The following is an 18,549-nucleotide window of genomic DNA, read 5'->3' on the forward strand; positions in this document are numbered from 1 at the left end:
AACTGCTGCTAATTGTTCCTGGGCCTTCATAGCAGGCAGCGCTGTCTGCTGAGTCCTCTATATACTTTTCTTATTGAGACCTCAGGACACTTGGGGGTCAGTACTATTATTGTCTTCTTTTTGCACTTGAGGAAATTGAGACTTAAAAAGTGTTTTGCCCAGAGTCATGTTTCTGGTAAGTACATTTGGATCCTGATCTTTCTCATTCTGAAGGTTTGAGCTCTATTCATTGTTCTAAGTGCGTAAGGGTCACCTGTGAAGTTCATTGAAATTCTTGCTTCTTGGGCCCCAGTTCTGTAGGTTTGAGGGTTTTTTGTTTTGTTTTGTTTTCTGTAGTGTTCTTGTTTCCCCAGATTTATTGAGATATAATTGATGTAAGATAAAATACACCCATTTTAAGTGTCTGGTTTGATGAAGCAATGGTTGTATACAGTCATCTAAGTATCCTTGTGGTCAAGATGTGGAACATTTCCATAACCCTAAGACGTTTCACTGCCCTTTTTGACCTTCTGATGTGTACAGTTTTAGATGTCTAGGCAGATGGTTCTGATGTGCAGGGAGGTGTAGGGACCACTGTACTGTGTTATAGTGCCTGCAAATGTGAGAAACCGAATGCCTGAGAGGGAGGATGAAAGTGACAAAAAAGTTACTTAAAAGAATGGCTGGCTTATCAAAAAGAATGAAATCTTGCCATTTGCAACAATGTAGATGAAACTAGAGGGTATTATGCTAAGCAAAATAAGTCAGTCAGAGAAAGCCAACGGTCATATGATCTCACTCATATGTGGAATTTAAGAAACAAAACAGAGGATCATGGGGGAAGATCAGAAAAAATAAAACAAGATAAAATTAAGGAGACAAACCCTAAGAGACTCTTTTTTTTTTTTTTAATATTTTATTTATTTGACAGAGATCACACGTAGGCAGAGAGGCCCGCAGAGAGAGAGGGAAACAGGCTCCCTGCTGAGCAGAGAGCCCAACGTGGGGCTCAATCCCAGGACCCTGGGACTATGACCTGAGCCGAAAGGAGAGGTTTTAACTCACTGAGCCACCCAGGCGCCCCCAGAGACTCTTGATTTTAGGAAGCAAACTGAGGGTTGATGGAGGGGAGGGGAGTGGGGGATGGAGTAACTGGGTGATGGAATGAGCATTGGGTGTTATATGCAGCTGATGAATCAATGACCTCTACCTCTAAAACCAGTACATTATATGTTAATTAATTGAATTTAAATTAAAAAAAAAAAGGGAGAGTTGGCTTTACTGTCTCTAGATAAGCTATGCTCTTCTGGCTCCTTGGGGAGAGATGGAGTGTGGAGAAAAGAACTTGATAGACCAGTTAAAAGCAAAAACAAAAGCAAAAACCAGTTTCTTTTCCTAACATGGTTTCTTCCTGAGCCACAAAAAGCTGAAGAATTCTGTACCAGCTTGGTGTGCATGGCTGGTTGATTGCTTTGGGATGGAGAGTTGGGGCCACTAGGTACTATTGGTAAGCTGTGGAAGAAGCCTTGGGTGTGGGAAGGAGGGCTGGGAAGTGGGGGTTAGACACCACTGCTGTCAGTCCAAGGGTGGGGCCTCTTCCTCCGCAGACCCCACTCTGCTTCCGTTGATTTTCTTCTGCCGCAAGAATCCAATAGCATCTCTTCATCTGAAGTTCAGTCAGACAAATTAGCCCAAAGCAAACGAGTTCAGGCTGTGGCCCAGAGAACATTTGGATAATAAAGTAGAAAATGTAAAATATAGCTCTGAAATTAGGATGAGGGTGGGAACTTTTCCTGAGGAGTCCGCAGACTTTGGTTCTTGACTCAGCTATGCCTCTGGTTTTGGTAGGTGACCTTCTCTAAGTGTTCTCTGTTCTGTGTGCCTCCATGGATAGAGTGAGTGGTTAATAAAATGTGTAGGTGGTAGCGGTATGTTTTCAGCACAGACACTGTAGTGACATCGGTTAGCACAGCAAAAGTAGGTTGCGAAGGAAATGCTATAAAATTTTTATACTGGCTGTCAAATAAAATCTGTATATCCTCGGCCTCAAGTATTTCCTTTTCTGACCTCCTTTTTCTTTTCTTTCTGGTTTGTTAGATGTGACATTTTCCCCCTTTCCTGTATGGTGAAGTGGTGAATGAAGGTATAAAGTCATAAAAGAGAGACTTAACGCTATTCTCATGTCCCTTCACCTAGTCGTCTTCCTGGTGGATGCCTGTACTCTGGCACGGATTCTGGGATTCAGTTTCCTTATTTGTGGTGTTCAGCTTCTCCTGATCCCTGTGATTCACCTCCAACAAAGAGGAAATATCTGGAGCAGAGCCACAAGGCTGATTAGAGGAGGAAGGGACAGATGGAGGAAGATAGGAGCGGTATTGTTGTGGAGAAGAAGTGGTGATCTGGGGCCAGAGGGTGTAAATAAAATAACCCAGACCTCTTCTCGTTTGAGAGTTTGGGGACTGCCCCCATCTCAGAGGACCTTGAGTTGTCTGTAGGAGGTGATCTTTGAGCATAACATCTTAGCGTTTTGAGTTCAGGAGGCTATAAAGATTCAGTGACTCCTAGTTTCTGGTTCCTCAGTGTTCCCCCACCCCCTGTTCCACTGTTTCAAGGCTTTGTAGCAGTGAAGAAATTTAACAGGTCCAAATTCTAAAAATCATAGATTTCATGATCATCTCTTCTACTTTCACATTATGTTATCCTCCCTGAAACCCCCTACAAAACATTAGAGGCCAGTAAAAACTACTTCGTAAGCATTCTTACAGATGAATAAGAAAAACGGAGCATTTAAGACATTTTTAGAATCATGTGATTTTTGGAGCTGAAAGGGACTCTGGACCGATCCTGTGTTAGGGATGAAGGGCTGAGGTTCTGAGTAGGAAGAATACTTGCTGCAAGTCACTCAGCTAGCCAGGGGTAGTACACATCCTGAAAATCCTAGGTGTGACATGGATGGTTTGAGAATAGAGATGCTCATGTATGATTTTTGAGGCATTAAGCAAGCTTCTGAACCCATTTCTATGGCTAACTAATCGATCACCAGGGACTGATGGCTTCAGTTTCCTCTAAGCCTCTTGGCTATGGCTAGGAGACACAGACTGGCCTTGTGCCTTCCCAAGATGGTATTTTAGAGTTAAGTAAGTCTAAATCGAGGCTCAGCAGCTGGAGATTACAGGGTATGAGAGATCTTTGGCTGGAGATGAGGGTTCATTGGGAGACTTACTAGTTGGAGCCACAGCTGAAGTTAAATTTCAGTGCTTTAGGAAGGTATTTTAAGGTTGTGCTATGAAATTTGTGGTCTTTCAGTACGGCGTAGGGAAATCACTGTGTGCGGTGTTCATTGTCATGGCTTTGCTGCGATAGTCTTTGGCCCCTTGAGGCAAAAGACAGTTTGTTTCAGTTTCACCTCTGTCTCCTGTTCTCTTTATGAAATTTCTCTCAGCATTCTCAGTTATATCAGGCTCTTCTCCCCTAACTTCTCTCCATCTGTCAGACTCTCAGAGCTACTGTAGATTTTGTGAGGAGGAATTGGAATGTGAGCTGTGACCAAAAGCCAATTTCCCCAGGTGGATAAACTCCACTATAGGCCACAGAGGGGCCTCCTCATTCCAGCAATCTGGCCAGGCTGACGGACTTGTAGCCTGTGGGGGCTGGGGAGGGGGCGGGGGCCAGTATTTCTTGGGCCGCTGAGGAACTGCCTGAACCTTCGCAGTGCAGGCACAGGAGGCGGGAGCCCCTGGGGTGGGCTAGTCAGCCTGTGCTGGGGATGCCTGGGCAGATGTGGAGGCAGCTGGAAAGGTGGCACCGCACTTGGATCGCTGGAGCCGCGCTGTTCCTAGGAGACGGAGGAGCAGCAAGCCTGCGGGGGAGGGGGAGCAAGTGGGTTGCTGCTTTTAGCAGCTGAAAGGGCTGCAGGGAGCTCTGGGTAAGACATTTTCTGCTGCTGCCGCTGCTTCTGCGGTAGAAGCTGCTGGGAGTAAGTCAGAGGAAGGAGGATCGAGAGGGAGGAGGCTTCGTTTGCAGCCATGCTGAATCACTGTTGCTGATCAGATCTCCTGTTGGTTGGCCGGGAGAACGGAGAATAGAGCTAGGATCTCCGGGTGCATGCACAGTTCAGCGGCTGCCACCCCAGCTGGGCCTCGCACAATGGACGGTGAAAGGTATGTATGGAATAAGTGTGTGTTGTGGTATGTGTGTGTGCGTGTGTGTGAACGTGTGCTTGTGGTACAGCTACCAGCTTTTATATCTGCATTGGCAAGGCAGGGTCAGAAGACCTGGACACTGCTGGATCCCAGTGGGCAGCAGAGTCAGAGGAGGGAGCCCCCTTTTCCAGAGATCTGGCTTCTGCAAAGGCAGGTCTGGGTGTGCTGGGCAGTAGAGCCCCCTGAAAGAAGGGACTTCCTGGCTGGTGTTTGGGGATAGTTTTAGCATGAGCTGAATCAGGATTGCCTTTCTCAGGCTGTTTCAAGGAGGCGTTTCCCTTTCTTGGGTACTTTCCCGGGGGTGGTTTTTCTTTGGTGAGGGGTTTCTGATGTCACAGCAGGGCTGGCCTGGCAGGGACTGCTTACATTTTCACACCAAAGTGCTCAAATCTTAAGCATGCCATGCTCTTGTCTATCCTAAAAGGATGTATGTGTGTGCGTGCATGTGTGTGTGCCTGTATACACACACAAGTTCAAATAAGAAGGAGAGAAACCCATTCAGATGACACTTGCTCTGAACTGACTCTCATTTTCATTGAAAAGTTTATGAATGATACTGGAATGTATGCTCTAGAGGAACTCTTGCTCTTTCTATCAGGAATTGTTTATGACATAGGAAATCCACTGAAGGGAATTGAAGTACTTCTGTTGAGCTGGATCTAACTAGCAAGAGTTATTTTCTGGCAGGCACATGCATGTACGTTTTCAACTATTATCCGAGGACCTGATTCTTTCATTTCGGATGTGCTCAATGCAGTGAGGGGGCGGGTCATTCCTCTGTGCTAAAACGTCTCCTCCTGCCGTGTCAGCCTCTTCGTTCTGTGGGTCTGTGGCTGGTGAAGAGCGTGAGGCTTGCCATTTTCCTTGAGGGGGGGTGACGGCAGGAGGCCTTAGGCAGGGAGGGGTGAGGTATGGCCCTGCACCACTGAGGGGAGGGCTGCTGCTCTGAGTTGTCGGTTTGATACAGATGATAACTGGCAGGTGAAATGATAACCGGTTCGCCTAACTCAGCACTGGAGAGGACGTCAGTAAACAATTTCCTTTGCTCATACTGGCTTGACGTCTTCATCTCATGCGGCAGGGTGATGCCATTAACCTCTCTAGACCCTGTTAGAATTGGCGTATTGGTGGGGTGTCTTCCAGTCTGAAGAGGCCCCAGACACTGCGTTACTTGCTGTGATTCCCACAGGATGAGTCTGGGACTTTTAGTGTGAGTGTGCTGCTGATGCAGCTTCTGCTTCTGTGCTGTCTGCAACAGGAGCTTAGGTCCACTCCATGGGGCCTACTGGGCAACAGAGCATCTGGGGGCCTATCTCCTAGGCTGAGTGCAGAGGTGGGTGGTGTCCTCACCTTCTGTTGGTCTGATACCTAGCAGAAGGGCAGGGGTGATGTGAATGGCGCTTTAGGAATTCTGGATCAGGCCAATTTGCTTGACTGGTGGCATGTCGGGCCTGAAAGGTTCTTGTGAGTTGAGCCGCAGCAGATCAAAGTACTGCTTCCTGAGCATTTGGGGCATCTGCTGTGTTCCTGTCCTCTTTTCAGAAATGTAATGATCCTTTGCCCTCTAGGAAATCTCTTGTTCTTCGACACTTTGGTGCCTTTCTGCTGGGATGGCTGATGTCCTGGCCTTTATGACCCCTGAATTTTGTTTTTCCCCTTCCGGAGACAGAGAATAGGCAAGAAATCCAAACTGAGCAGCGTCCAGTGTTCACCACGTCACCCATCTCAGTACCTTTTGTTCCCAGCTCACCACGTCAGACATTCACATCTTCTGAAATCTGGCCCCGTCTGCATTCCCTCTGCTCACCCATACCCCCGCTGGGCAATGTTTTTGGTCTCTTTTATGACCATACGTCCTGTATACTGCTCCATCCAGTCCCAGATCCTTCGTTCCCAGAGTTCCTTTCACCTTGAATGCCTTTCCCTTCTTCTTTTCTGAAAGTTATCCGACTAACAAGGCTGTTTTGAAACCCTACTTTGTGTTGATAACCTCAGCTTTTCTAGTTCGAGGTGATGTTCTTCTGAATTCTAGTCTCTCCAGTTTGTAGCCATAGTTGGATACTGAATCATGCCCCCTCCCACCCCCCGATGTTTTTCTGATTTTGTTTTATGTATCTTTCAAGTCCCCAAACTCAGAGACGGGTCCTGAAGGGTAAGGAGCATGCCTGTATCTCTGCATACTCCTTACTCTTTGCTGTGTGCTGCATGCAGAGTAGGTGCTGCATAATTATTTGGCAATTAGCTGATAACTTTTGCTGGAAAGTCTGATAACTAAGAAGAAAGTTGGTCAGAGAGGAGATTGAAACCTTCAGCCAGTAGGTTCGTCTCTGGCTATTGGCCTTATTATCTCAGTACGGGTCACTGACCTGGTGGAATGCTTTGTAGGCAGAGAACAGGGAACGCGGCCTTGTTTTACAAGTTCCCTGGGAAACCCAAGGCCCAAGAAGCCGAGTGACTGGCCTAGGATCACATGTCAAACCTCCAGCAACTGGAGGAATCCTGAATCTGTGCTTGGTCCACGCTTAACCTGCTGCAGCTTAATTGGGGCTGTTTTTAAGCATTAACATTTTTTCAGCCAAGGGATTTTTAACGAACAGTTTCTTTCTTTGCCACGAGGGTATGAAAATAACTTCTCCCTTAAATGGCTCTTAATCGAAAGCATGCGATTTAGAGTAACATAGACTTTGCTGTGGATCTGCTTCATAAACCGTGTGACCTTGAGTGTGTCACTTTTTTTTTTTTCACAAATAATTCTTCTCTCTGGTATAAAGGGAGTAATAACAGTATCTGTACCTCACCGAGTTGGTGTCATGATCAAATGAGGTAATGCACAGAAGGCACCTAGTAAAATTTTTGTGGCACAGACTGAGTTCTAGGTAAACGGTACTTGTTACCCCTTGTGTTCATCTATTGCCCTGTTGTACCCCATGACTCGTGCTGGGATTCTAACTGAGGCTTATTTTAAGGACTTTCTATATTTACCATCTGAAGCAGACTATGTGGGACTTTTCCCATGAGAGAATTGGGGAGGGCTTGTCAGGCCCATTCTCTTGCTTCTACCTGAGCCATCCATCTCCTCATAGTGAGATACCACACAGGGCTTGGCATTTCCTCTGCCAGGGTTCCTGGACACCTACCTTAATCCTCCTTTTTACAGACATCCTGAGGCATCTGGATCCCTTGGTGGTTCGGAATCACGAACCGGATACACTTTTGTTCAGCCAGAGTATCAAGAAGAACCTATGAATTTGCGCTCACCTTTGCCGTGTCCCCCAAGCTGTCCTGCTCTCTAAAGAACCTGCTGATGCTAAGATTGCCATCAGCCTTTGTGAAAAATCAACGGAAGATGGCTCTGCTTTCTGTTTTGTGGCTCTCAGCCACTCCACTGATAAATTGTGTGTGTGTGTATCGGCCTGCGTGTTTGTAGAGCAGATAGACAGTGAAAATGGCAATTGCTCTTGCAATTAAGATTGTATTTCAGTTCTGGAAATCAGCCTTGTGGGCTAAGCAGCCTTATTTATACTCCAGACATGGATGGTGGTGATAGTTGCACAACAGTGTGAATGTACTTAATGCTGCTGAACCACACACTCAAAAGTGGCTAAAGTGGAAAATGTCATGTTAAGTATATTACGACAATTTAAAAATTTTTTTTTCTAAGGGCGCCTGGCTGGCTCAGTCGGTAGAGCATGCATCTCGATCTTGAGGTTGTGAGTTTGAGCCCCACGTGGCATGTAGAAATAACTTAAAAATAAAATCTTTTTTTTTTTAAAGATTTTATTTATTTATTTGGCAGAAAGAAAACACAAGTAGGGGGAACAGGATTGGAGGAGGGAGAAGCAGACTCCCTGCTGAGCAGGGAGCCCAATGTGGGGCTTGATCCCAGGACCCTGGGATCATGACCTGAGGTGAAGGCAGATGCTTATTAATTGACTGAGCCACCCAGGCGCCCCTAAAAATAAAATCTTAAAAAAAAATTTTTTTTTCCAGGCACAGTGTCGGGCATATCTGCAAGATTTGCAGAGAGCAACAATTTTAGGAAGAAGCATCATAAAAAGGGGAAGTTAGTTGTCCATTTTCCTTAAAATTACAGTTTCCTTCATCAGAAGCAATGGGGTGCACCTGCTTGAGAGGATCACCATGTGTCCAGCACTGTCATATGATTTGGTGGGAGCAATTCTCAGGAGAATGGCTCATTCTTACTAAGGAGAACTTGTTCTGGACTTCAGGAGCTTCAGAGCCAGAAGAGATTTTTTTTCACCCTTGATCGATGGAGAGAAAGATCATATTTCTTGAGAAGACATGACTTAGCTGATACTCTCTAAATGCTGAGGTTTGCACTCCAGGTAAAATGCTAGCAAGAAGAGCCAATATTGAGCACTCTCGCCTTTTCTCTCTTCCATGGTATGTCCTTAAGTCCTCTCCCATCCCTAGTAGTCATGGTTAGAAACTTTTGTAGACGTTTTTGGACATCACTGCTGCCTGAAGCAGATGTACATTTCAACCATGATAATTGAAACCAAATTTTCCATTTTGGAAATATTTATTGGTGAAGTAAGTTTTGTTTTTGTTTTTGTTTTTGTTTTTAACTGCAAAAAACAAAGTCAGTGAAGCCGCTTGATTTCCCCATACCCAGATTTGGGTTTTTAGGATTTTGCTTGCTAAGTTTTAGATTGTTCAGACAGAGGCAGGCAAGAACATTTTGGGGTAAATTTTCTAAAGCGAGTGCTTTAGTTGATGAAATTTGCCATTGTAGAAGTGACCTAATTCTTTTCAGTTGCTGGATGAACCCTAAAACTAGGTTAGACTGAAAAGAGCATTAATAAGTGATAATAAAAAATAACCTGAACATACTTTATTCTTTGACTTTTTCCTGTTAAATAAGTTCAGTTGTTCTTAAGCTAGAAATCTGTAACTTTTTATTATCTTTGAGGATTTTCAAACTCTCAGCACAATTCCCCTGGACTTTTCTTTTTAACTTATGAAAGTCTGTCATAGCCTCTATCAAAACCACACGTGTTGGAAGAGCTCAGCTCTCCTGTTCAATCTGAGTAGAAGCTTGGATCCCAAAATGCCACATAACAAGGGGTGTTTTTCTCTTAGTCTTCCTCTCTCTTTGTCTCATTCTGACAAGTGTTTCTGTTATGTTTTGCATTTTTACACAGCCCATGTGAGAGACATCACCCTCCCCGCCTGAACTGCCACCCCCGCCCTGGGTTTTGAAGGAAACTGCCTATGAATTGGGCTCTTAGGAATGTGATCAGCAACATATAGATATTCTTTAGCTGGTTTAGCAAGGACCACATAGTAGGAAGGGCAGCAGCTGCTCACCAGTTTGACGAATCAGGATGGACTTATGTGAGGATTCCAAGTTCACTACCATTAATGATACCAACTCTAATACAGACTGCAGTTTCCCTGCAGTCAGTGGAGGGAAGTAGTGCCATGTCACAGGTCCTGCAGGGTTTAGTCCTTTTCATTTGGCTGGTTGGGCTGCATAGTGAAGAACCTCAGAGAGTGGGGCGTAAAGATTGAGCTCGCTCAGCCAGATAGGCTGTGGACATTGTCCCAAGTCAATGAACATTGCTGTTAAGGACATAGGCCTTGGAGTTGCATAGACCTGGGTTTGAGTGTTAATTCTCCACTTAGTAATTATGTAGGATTTTGAGACAAGTTTTATCTCAGTGCTTAAGGAGATTATAGGGCTTTTTTAAAAAAATAGATATTCTATTAATTTATTTGAGAGAGAGAGAACACAAGCAGGGAGAGCAGCAAGCAGAGGAAAGGGAGAAGCAGGCTCCCCGCAGAGCAGGGAGCCCAATGTGGGGGTCAATCCCAGGACCCTGGCCTGAGCAAAGGCAGACACTTAACCAACCAAGCCACCCAGGCGCCCCAAGGGCTGTTCTGAAGATAAAACGAGATCATGGAGGCAAAGTGCTTTACCATATTATCCACTTTCAGTTAATGCTGTTATTAATTGTTAGCCAGGAGCTACAGCTTACAATATACATCTTCTGTGCATCTGTGTGGGCTGTTGCAGAGGCTCAGCCTGATGCTGTGAACAGAGGCAGCACCACTGAAAGAGTATGGAGAATAATAGGGCTTTATAGCAGCCCATGTGTAGGTGGTGGTTCTTGATGACAGGACTGCACCATCAAGTCCTGAATCCTGCTGCCTGGATGTCTTCAAGTGACAGGTCCTTTACTAGCCCAGAGGTGGAAATTCAGATTTGGTCATTTTGGCCTTGAACTTTAGGACTGGGGTAACTGCTAGATCTGTAGTTGGCCCAGAGCCCTGTTGGTACAGAAACCCCATTTCATCACTGTCTCACTGCTGCCCAGACTTGGAGACGCAAAGTCATGCTGATGAACTCTCCATGAGAACTGAAAGTACAGCAGTCAGAATGGCCCCTGAATAATTTGCAGTGAAGATGGCTATTGTAAGGATGTTCCTGAGCACCTGCTACTGCTTCCTTGCTTCCTTCCTGAAGGAAGGAGGACCAAATTGATCAAAGGCTGCATAGTGAGCTAGGGACTGAGTTGTGGCATTCAAATGTTTACAGCCTTCAAGCTTTAAAACATGCATCGGACCTGAGGCTGAACCAGGTCAGACCATGATGATTAAATCATTTCTTTCCTAGATAGTGTGTGATGAGCTGGATGGGGGGCTTCCTCCGTCTGGTTCTTGTTTTTCAGTTTCCCTTTCTAAATGACACTTTCTTTGTTGGGGGTTAGCACTTTGACATAGTCTTACTCTGACTCAGAGCTGTTCTGCCTTCTTTAGGTGACTTTGCCTCTCTTTATTCTCTCTCTTCTGTAGCTTGAACATAATGTGCTTGGACTCTTTTTATGTGGCCCAGTGTCCGCCCACACTCTCTGACCTTCCTTTGCGTCTCTTGAAGACTTAGAGTGAATGCAGTTCCTAATGCTCAGCTCAGCAGCATTTCTCGGTCTCCTCTTTCCTGCACACTCTCTCATACCCTGGATCCTCTGGAGCTCCTCATTTGGCAGATCCCCCAAATTCCCTGCACAGTCGGTGGCTTAGAGGCTTTTCCATCTCCTGCCCTGCTAACATGCTTCCTGTAGCAGTGTCCTCTCTTTTCTATTCCTTGCATGAGTTTTCCTCAGCAATGGAAGAGCCTAAGAACTTAAACTTTGAGTAACCACCTATCTTCCTTCCTTCCTTCCTTCCTTCTTCCACTCTAATTGATGATGCCTTTCTCTCACCCTGCATCCTCTTTATTCCATATCACTAATGCAGGGGACTAGACCAGCTAAGAAAGAACCCCACCCCCTTCCATGGGGTTACAAAGAGGGAAAGTTGAGAGGGACAAAGCCATAATTATTTTAATCAGGTGAAGTGAGGAAAGATTGGAATAGTTGGTAGTTACATCTTATTTACTTACCTATCCAATCATTTACTCAGTGATTGTTTATTGATCACTTGCCATGTGCCAGAGGCTCAGAATACAGAGGAAAATAAGACACCATCCTGGTTGTCATGGAGCTCAAAGTCTAGGGTTGGCGGTGGTATGCTGGAGCCAGCACTCACCATTTATAAGGGCTGCTTATTAAATTCTCAGGAATTTTGTGAGTCATTCTAAGAAGTATAGCCTTTATTAAAAATAAATTCTATAACTTAAGAATAAATTATAAACAAGTATAATGAATACCCCAAACTCATCTCTTCCTAGTTATTTTACTATGGTCTATGCCTTTTAGATTATGTCTCTCATGTCTCTGTGGTGGAAATACTGCATTGTGGTATAATGGTGTGGTGTTACCCATCTCTTTCACATGTTCAGTAAGATCATGTTGGTAGCTTGAAATCTGCCATGGAGGGAGTATTGACACCATAGAAATTGGCAAATGTTACAAACCAGGGCTCTCTTCCTGGCAACTAACTGTTAAACACGTCCCAGCAACGTGCTATGTGGGAGAGACAGAAAAGTGAGAGGTAATTACAGCATTACATGGAGGAAAGCACTGAGTACTGTGGGAACACAGAAGGGAAATTAATATAGTGGGTAGTGGAGGGTGATAGGGAAGACTTCCAGCGAGAGGCTAAGAATGAGTAGGGTAGGGCAAAGGAGCCTGGTATATTTAGACAGGTGCAAATATTTTAGGAGTATGGTAGCAAGAAGTCTTCAGGGCAATGGTAGAGTTCTGAAGGGCCAGGCAAGGTCTCTGAGATTTATTCTGAACCCAGTGAAGAGCCAGTGGGAGGTTTCACATAGAACATCCCTTGCTCACACTGACATTCTGTAAAGGTCACTCTGGAGTCAGGGAGCAGGTTATCTTAGTGAGGCAGGCAAGGGATCATGATGGCCTGGCTGACATTGTGGTAGCAGTGACTCTGAGAAGGTAATGGAGTGGAGATAGATTAAAGGAGCACTTGGGACTGTATGTGAGGGGTGTGTGAGAGAGAGGGAAGAGGTTATCAAGGATGACATCCCAGTTTCTGCCTTGAATAGGTGAGTGGGTGGTTCGTTTTACCTCTGAGTACGAAAAGAAGAGTAGCCTTGAGGAAGAGTAGGGAGGGTAGAGAGCCTCATTTTGGATAGGGTGAGTATGAGTTACTGTGCAAAATGTGAGGGATTTAAGGCAGACATTGGATATGTGGATTTGGATGGTAGAGGACAAGGGTGGGCTGGAGAAAAGGCTGTAGGAGGTGGTGTGGTGAGAGGGCCTAACATTTAGAACTTAGATATTTTTATAACTTCGGTAATTAATTTTTTTGTAATTAATATTTTATGTGTATTGACTTATAGTTTAACTCTGAAAACCAACCCCACTTGGACTTTTTTTTTTTTAAGATTTTATTTGTTTATTTGACAGAAGTAGGCAGAGAGGCAGGCAGAGAGAGAAGGGGAAGCAGGCTCCCTGCTGAGCAGAGAGCCCGATGCAGGGCTCAATCCCAGGACCCTGGGATCATGACCGGAGCCGAAAGCAGAGGCTTTAACCCACTGAGCCACCCAGGCGCCCCCCCACTTGGACTTTTAAAAATCATTAGCCTTGGAGCCATTGGTTGGGGCAAATTCTTCCACTCTGCTCTGCCGTCCATCACTTGTAAGGACAAGTGCAGGGTTTTCAGGTCAGAATTCATTGATGACAAATATGTAATGAGGGCCTTCTGTGGGAGGGAGACCTATACCTATACCAGCCATCTCTAGAATCATGAACTGAGCACACTGGTGCCTTGAGAGAATGGGAATGGGCTATCTACGGGGGCTAACTAATGAAGATCTGGTACAGATGGAAGAAGAAAAATTTAGGGGAGGGAATGGTGGTATCTAGTAACTCTTCCTGAGCATGTGACCCTAGAGTGAGGCATATGTGTGCCTGTGCATATATGTACATGCTGGAGAGTGTAGGCTGTGGTGAATAGCTTGGGCAGATTCAAGTCAGACACCTGAGCTTAGCTTCCAGCCTTGCAATTTATTATCTGTGTCATCTTGTACAAGATTCTTAACTTCTCTGAGCAGTCAGCCCCTTTCTTTCCTCACTTTCCTGCTCCTTGGAAGGTCAGTGAGTTGCCAAGAAGCTTGTACCTTCCAGAAACCAGGGATCCAGAGTCTACTCCAGACTTGCCATGTTATCACAGAGCTGCAGAGCAGGGGAAGAAAGAGACCTTAGGATCTTTCTGATGTCAACCCTTGCCCCTGTATCAAAGGTAGAAAGAGCTCTGGATAGAGCGAGGAGACCAGATGTTCGTTCCCTAACCATCCCAGTGGTCAGGCTGGCTTTGGTATGAATTGCTTTTTGTTGCACTTTAATACTTTGAATAGGCATTCTGTGTTTGAGACTTTTTGGTAAACACAACACCATTAACCAGGCTACATCATTATTAGACCATTTTGACAGGCCAGAAAGTGCAAAGAGCAACGCAACAGGAAGAGCAAGCCTTCCTGTTCACTGGTCAGGCTGGAGCTTGTTGTCAGTGCTTCCAAGATGGCCCTATTCCGTATATGTGAAGTAGAACTAATAATGTCTGTCCACTGGGCTTTTAGGAACTCAAATTAGTTCCTGGTCAAAAACCTTCAGTCATTCTTTAATCAGTACCAAATTACATATTTTTTTCTGTTGGCTTTTAAGTCGCTTTACAATTTGAAAACAGCATTTATAATGAATATTTGTGAAGTCTTTTTGCAATTTCTAGATTCATCCCAGGAATGCAAGTATGGTTTAGTTTTAGAAAATATATTAGTATCATTTACCCCATTAAAAGATTAAAGTGGAAAGGATGACTGGATGGCCCAGTCAGTTAAGTGTTTGTCTTCAGCTCAGGTTGTGATCCCAGGGTCCTGGGATTGAGTTCCACATTGGGTTCCTTGCTCAGTGGGGAGCCACCTTCTCCATCTGCCTGCTGCTCCCCCTGCTTGAGCGTGTCCTCTCTCTCTCTCTGACAAATAAGTAAAATCTTTAAAAAAAAAAAAAAAGATTGAAGAGAAAAATCCATGTGATCAGGTCATTATATTCACAAAAATATTTGATAAAATTCAGTATAACTTTATGATTAAAAAGCAATAAAATACAAGGGAATTTTCTTAATTTGATTAAGGTTATCTGTAAAAATCCTACAACAAACATGCACAATGGGGAAACATTAGAATCATCATCTTTAAAATCAGGAAGATGATAAGAGTATTTGTTAGCACACTTTCTGTTCAACATTGTGTGGCCATCCTAGCAGCGCAGAATTTCTTAAGAAAAAAAAAAAGTAGAGGCCTAAGCATTGGAAAAGAGGGGAAAAAACCCCCTCTGGCAATATATGCAGGTTGATAGGATTGCTTACATAGAACACCTTATTGACTCTTCGGACAAATAAAGAAATAAGAACATTTGGTAAGGCGGCTGGATAGTAATTTGCAAAAATCAATTGCATTTTATAAACTGTAGCAGTCAGAAAATACAGTTCAAAAAAGCACCATTGCTATTGTTAAAAAACAACAAAAATCTTAGAGTACTTAATAACTTTAATCAAAAATGTGTAAGGTCGTCACAGAAAAATATAAAAGTTTGACATTAAAGAAGATTAAATAAATGGAGAGAGATATTACGTATTCATGGATTGGAAGACATAATATCAGAAAGTATCAGTTCTGTCCTAATTGACCTATAAATTCAGTGTGGTTTCCCATCAAAATCCTATGAGTCGTTCATAGAACTTAACAAACTGATACTAAAATTTGGGTGAAAGAGTAAAGAAACTGCAATAGTGAGGACACATTTGAAGCATAATAATAGGATTGAGGACTTGCCCTGTCAGATATCGAGCCTTATAATGAAGTTACAGAAATAATGTAGACAGATAAACTGACCAAATGGAATAACTTAGAGAGTCTGGAAATAGATCCCTGTATTTGGAACTTTGACATGTGACCTAAGGTGGCATGACAGGTAAGTGGGAAAAATAAGTATTCTGTAAGTGGAACGTATGGGAAAAAATTAGAACTGTATTTCACATCGTGACATAAAAATCAACATCAGATAAAATAAGAGCCATTAATCAAAAGCAAAAATGTTAAACTTTTAGTAGAAAATAGAAAGTATCTTTCTGGCCTTGACATAAGGAAAGACACTGCCTTTTTTTTTTTTTTTTTTTAGATTTTAGGTAGAGAACGGATAGTACAATATTGGTTTCAGGAGTAGAATTCAGTGGTTCATCACTTACATACAACACCCAGTGCTCATCACAACAAGTGCCCTTCTTAATGCCCATCTCCCTTCTAGCCCATTCTCCACCTACCTCTCTCTGTCAATCCTCAATTTGTTCTCTAATAGTCTTCTATGACTTGATTTCCTCTCTCTTGTTTTTTTCTATTCCTCCTCCCCATATGTTCCTTTGTTCTGAAAGACACTGACTATAAAAGAAAGAAAGCTTGTAAAATTTCTCACATGAAATATTATTTTACTTTACTGAGTGCTACTTCACCTTGACCATATCTTCTAATGTTTTGTTTTTGGTTTTTTTTTGTTTTTTTTTTAAAGATTTTATTTATTTATTTGTCAGAAAGAGAGAGAGAGAGTGAGCACTGGCAGAGGGAGGCAGAGGGAGGCAGAGGGAGGCAGAGGGAGCAGAGGGAGAAGCAGGCTCCCTGCCGAGCAAGGAGCCCGATGTGGGACTCGATCCCAAGACGCTGGGATCATGACCTGAGCCGAAGGCAGCTGCTTAACCAACTGAGCCACCCAGGCATCCCTCTTCTAATGTTTTTTTTTTTTTTAATATTTTATTTATTTATTTGACAGAGAGAGAGATCACAGGTAGGCAGAGAGGCAGGCAGAGAGAGAGGAGGAAGCAGGCTCCCCGCTGAGCAGAGAGCCCGATGCGGGGCTCGATCCCAGGACCCTGAGACCACGACCTGAGCCGAAGGCAGAGGCTTTAACCCACGGAGCCACCCAGGCGCCCCTCTTCTAATGTTTTTGAGATCAATTTTTTTTTTTTTTTACCTCCTTAAGGATATCATTCTAATCATCTGCCTTTGTGCATGTCTTGCTATTTATCTTTCTGTGCTCAGATAACTTCCTTGCCCTCAGAATTTGAATAGTCCCAAAGTTCAGATGACTGTGGTCTTACATTTGCATACTGAACTGAAGTGAGGGAAGGAAGCCAAAGGAAGAGTCTGTCGTGGTCAGACAAACTGTAGGTCTTGCGTGCTGGTTGTTTTTGATTTTTGTTTTTTTGTTGTTAAAGATTTTTTTTTTGTTTTTTTTTTTTTTGTCAGAGAGAGAGAGAGAGAGAGACAGAGAGAGAAAGAGCACAAGCAGGGGGAGTAGCAGGCAGAGGGAGAAGCAGGCTGTCTGCTGAGGAGGGAGCCCAATACAGGACTTGATCTCAGGACCCTGGGATTATGACTTGAGCCAAAGGCAGACACTTAACTGACTGAGCCACCCAGGCATCCCTGCTGGTTGTATTTGAATGTTCTAATAATTACAAATTTCACTGTAAGATCTGTAGAGATTACCAGGTCTCTGGAACATTCTCTTAACCACAAAAGCCCCTTTCTTGAGCCAGTTTGCAAGTCTAGGTGGTCGCCTAGAAGGAGGCACACCAGGCAAAGGCAAAGCAAACTATCTTTAAACTAGAGTTTGAGTGAACTGTGAGTCCCTAAATCTACACAAGTGGAGAAGGTTCTGTTTTCCTCTTAGAACAGACACATCTCCAAGGTCCTGGACTTGATCTTGGAGCTGAATAGTTTCATTGGTTTAGGGGAAAAAAAGTCCTTTTTTCTGCTATTTTTTTAAAGTACTTTTTTTAGCTAATTTTTTATACCCCACCCCACCTCCCATAAAGCTGAGACTTACTGCTCAGGAGTAGTTGGGCATCTAGTTGGCATCCCATAGGGATTTGAGCGTTTTGTCTTCAGTACAGAGGACTTTGAGGTTATGAATGACTTGTTAGTCCCCACCTGCTCACTTCGCCCACACAGCTAAACCTTCTTTTCATAACAGTGACAGTCCCTTGTGATTCCATGGGATTATGGTTTTCCAGAAGCTTTCATGCTCCATACCACAGCCAGTGTATGGTCTTTCTCAAGCACAGATGTGTTCACCTGCTTCCTCTCCCACTTCTCTCTCCTTTTGGTGGCTTCTCATTGTCTCAGAAGCTGCTCAGAAATCCAAACTCCTTAGCTTTGCTAATATGACACTTATAGGACTGCTCCGTCTTCTAACCTTTGCTTTTGAGATACTCCTGGTTTTACTGAACTCCCTTGACTCTCTTTCTTCAGGTCTCTGTGTATCTCCTCTTTCCTCTGCCAGGATGCTCTCCATCCTCCTTTTTAACCATCTTATTTTTGCTCTTCCTTGAGATTTCTGCTGTCACTTAGCTTCTGGCAAGTTTCCCCTCATCCTGCTAGCACTTTAGTAGTTACCTGTCCTCTGTGCTTCTCTACCTCCTGTCCAATCATCATACTTAAGATAGGATGTTTAGGTTATATAGGACTGATGAATCACAGACCTGTATCGCTGAAACAAGTAATACAGTATATGTTAATTAATTGAATTTAAATTTAAAAAATCAATATAAAATGTTTAGGTGTTTACTAGGCTTCTTCCTACAGTGAGCTCTAAGCTTTGGAAGAGCAGCTGTCTATACCTTGTTTGTTGTTGTGTTTCCCTTAAATTTAAATACAGTGCCTGGCACATGGTAGTCTCCTTTAAATGTTTATTGAATGAAAAAGTTTCCCTGTGAAGTGAGTGGTATAGCACTTACTTTCCTCCCATGTCCCCACCCCTTTAGTGCATGGTGGGTGGAAGTTAAGGTCTTCCCATAAAGTCACACAAGTGCTGGTAGAAGCTGACTAAGGGCTTGGCTTCCACCAGAGGAACCTACGTTGCATTGGAAGATCCTGCAGAAATGGCTGACC

General features: G+C 43.8%; 1 protein-coding gene across 2 annotated transcripts in view; it reads left to right on the plus strand.

Annotated features, from left to right (window-relative positions):
- The first annotated feature begins 3,659 nt into the window (after window positions 1-3,659).
- The window catches only part of KLHL3 (kelch like family member 3), a 113,141-nt gene continuing 98,251 nt past the window's right edge, over window positions 3,660-18,549 (plus strand). Inside the window, exon 1 of one of the 2 annotated variants that reach the window (XM_080804505.1) lies at window positions 3,660-4,139. In XM_080804505.1, the coding sequence (XP_080660631.1) occupies window positions 4,084-4,139 (56 nt within the window). In that variant the 5' untranslated portion in view covers window positions 3,660-4,083. Of the gene's footprint in view, window positions 4,140-8,457; window positions 8,528-18,549 lie in introns of those variants that run through there. The other variant, XM_080804506.1, reaches the window with a different exon arrangement.

This window comes from Martes martes, assembly GCF_963455335.1.
Source record: "Martes martes genome assembly, chromosome: 5".
In the NCBI taxonomy this organism is placed as follows: domain Eukaryota; kingdom Metazoa; phylum Chordata; class Mammalia; order Carnivora; family Mustelidae; genus Martes; species Martes martes.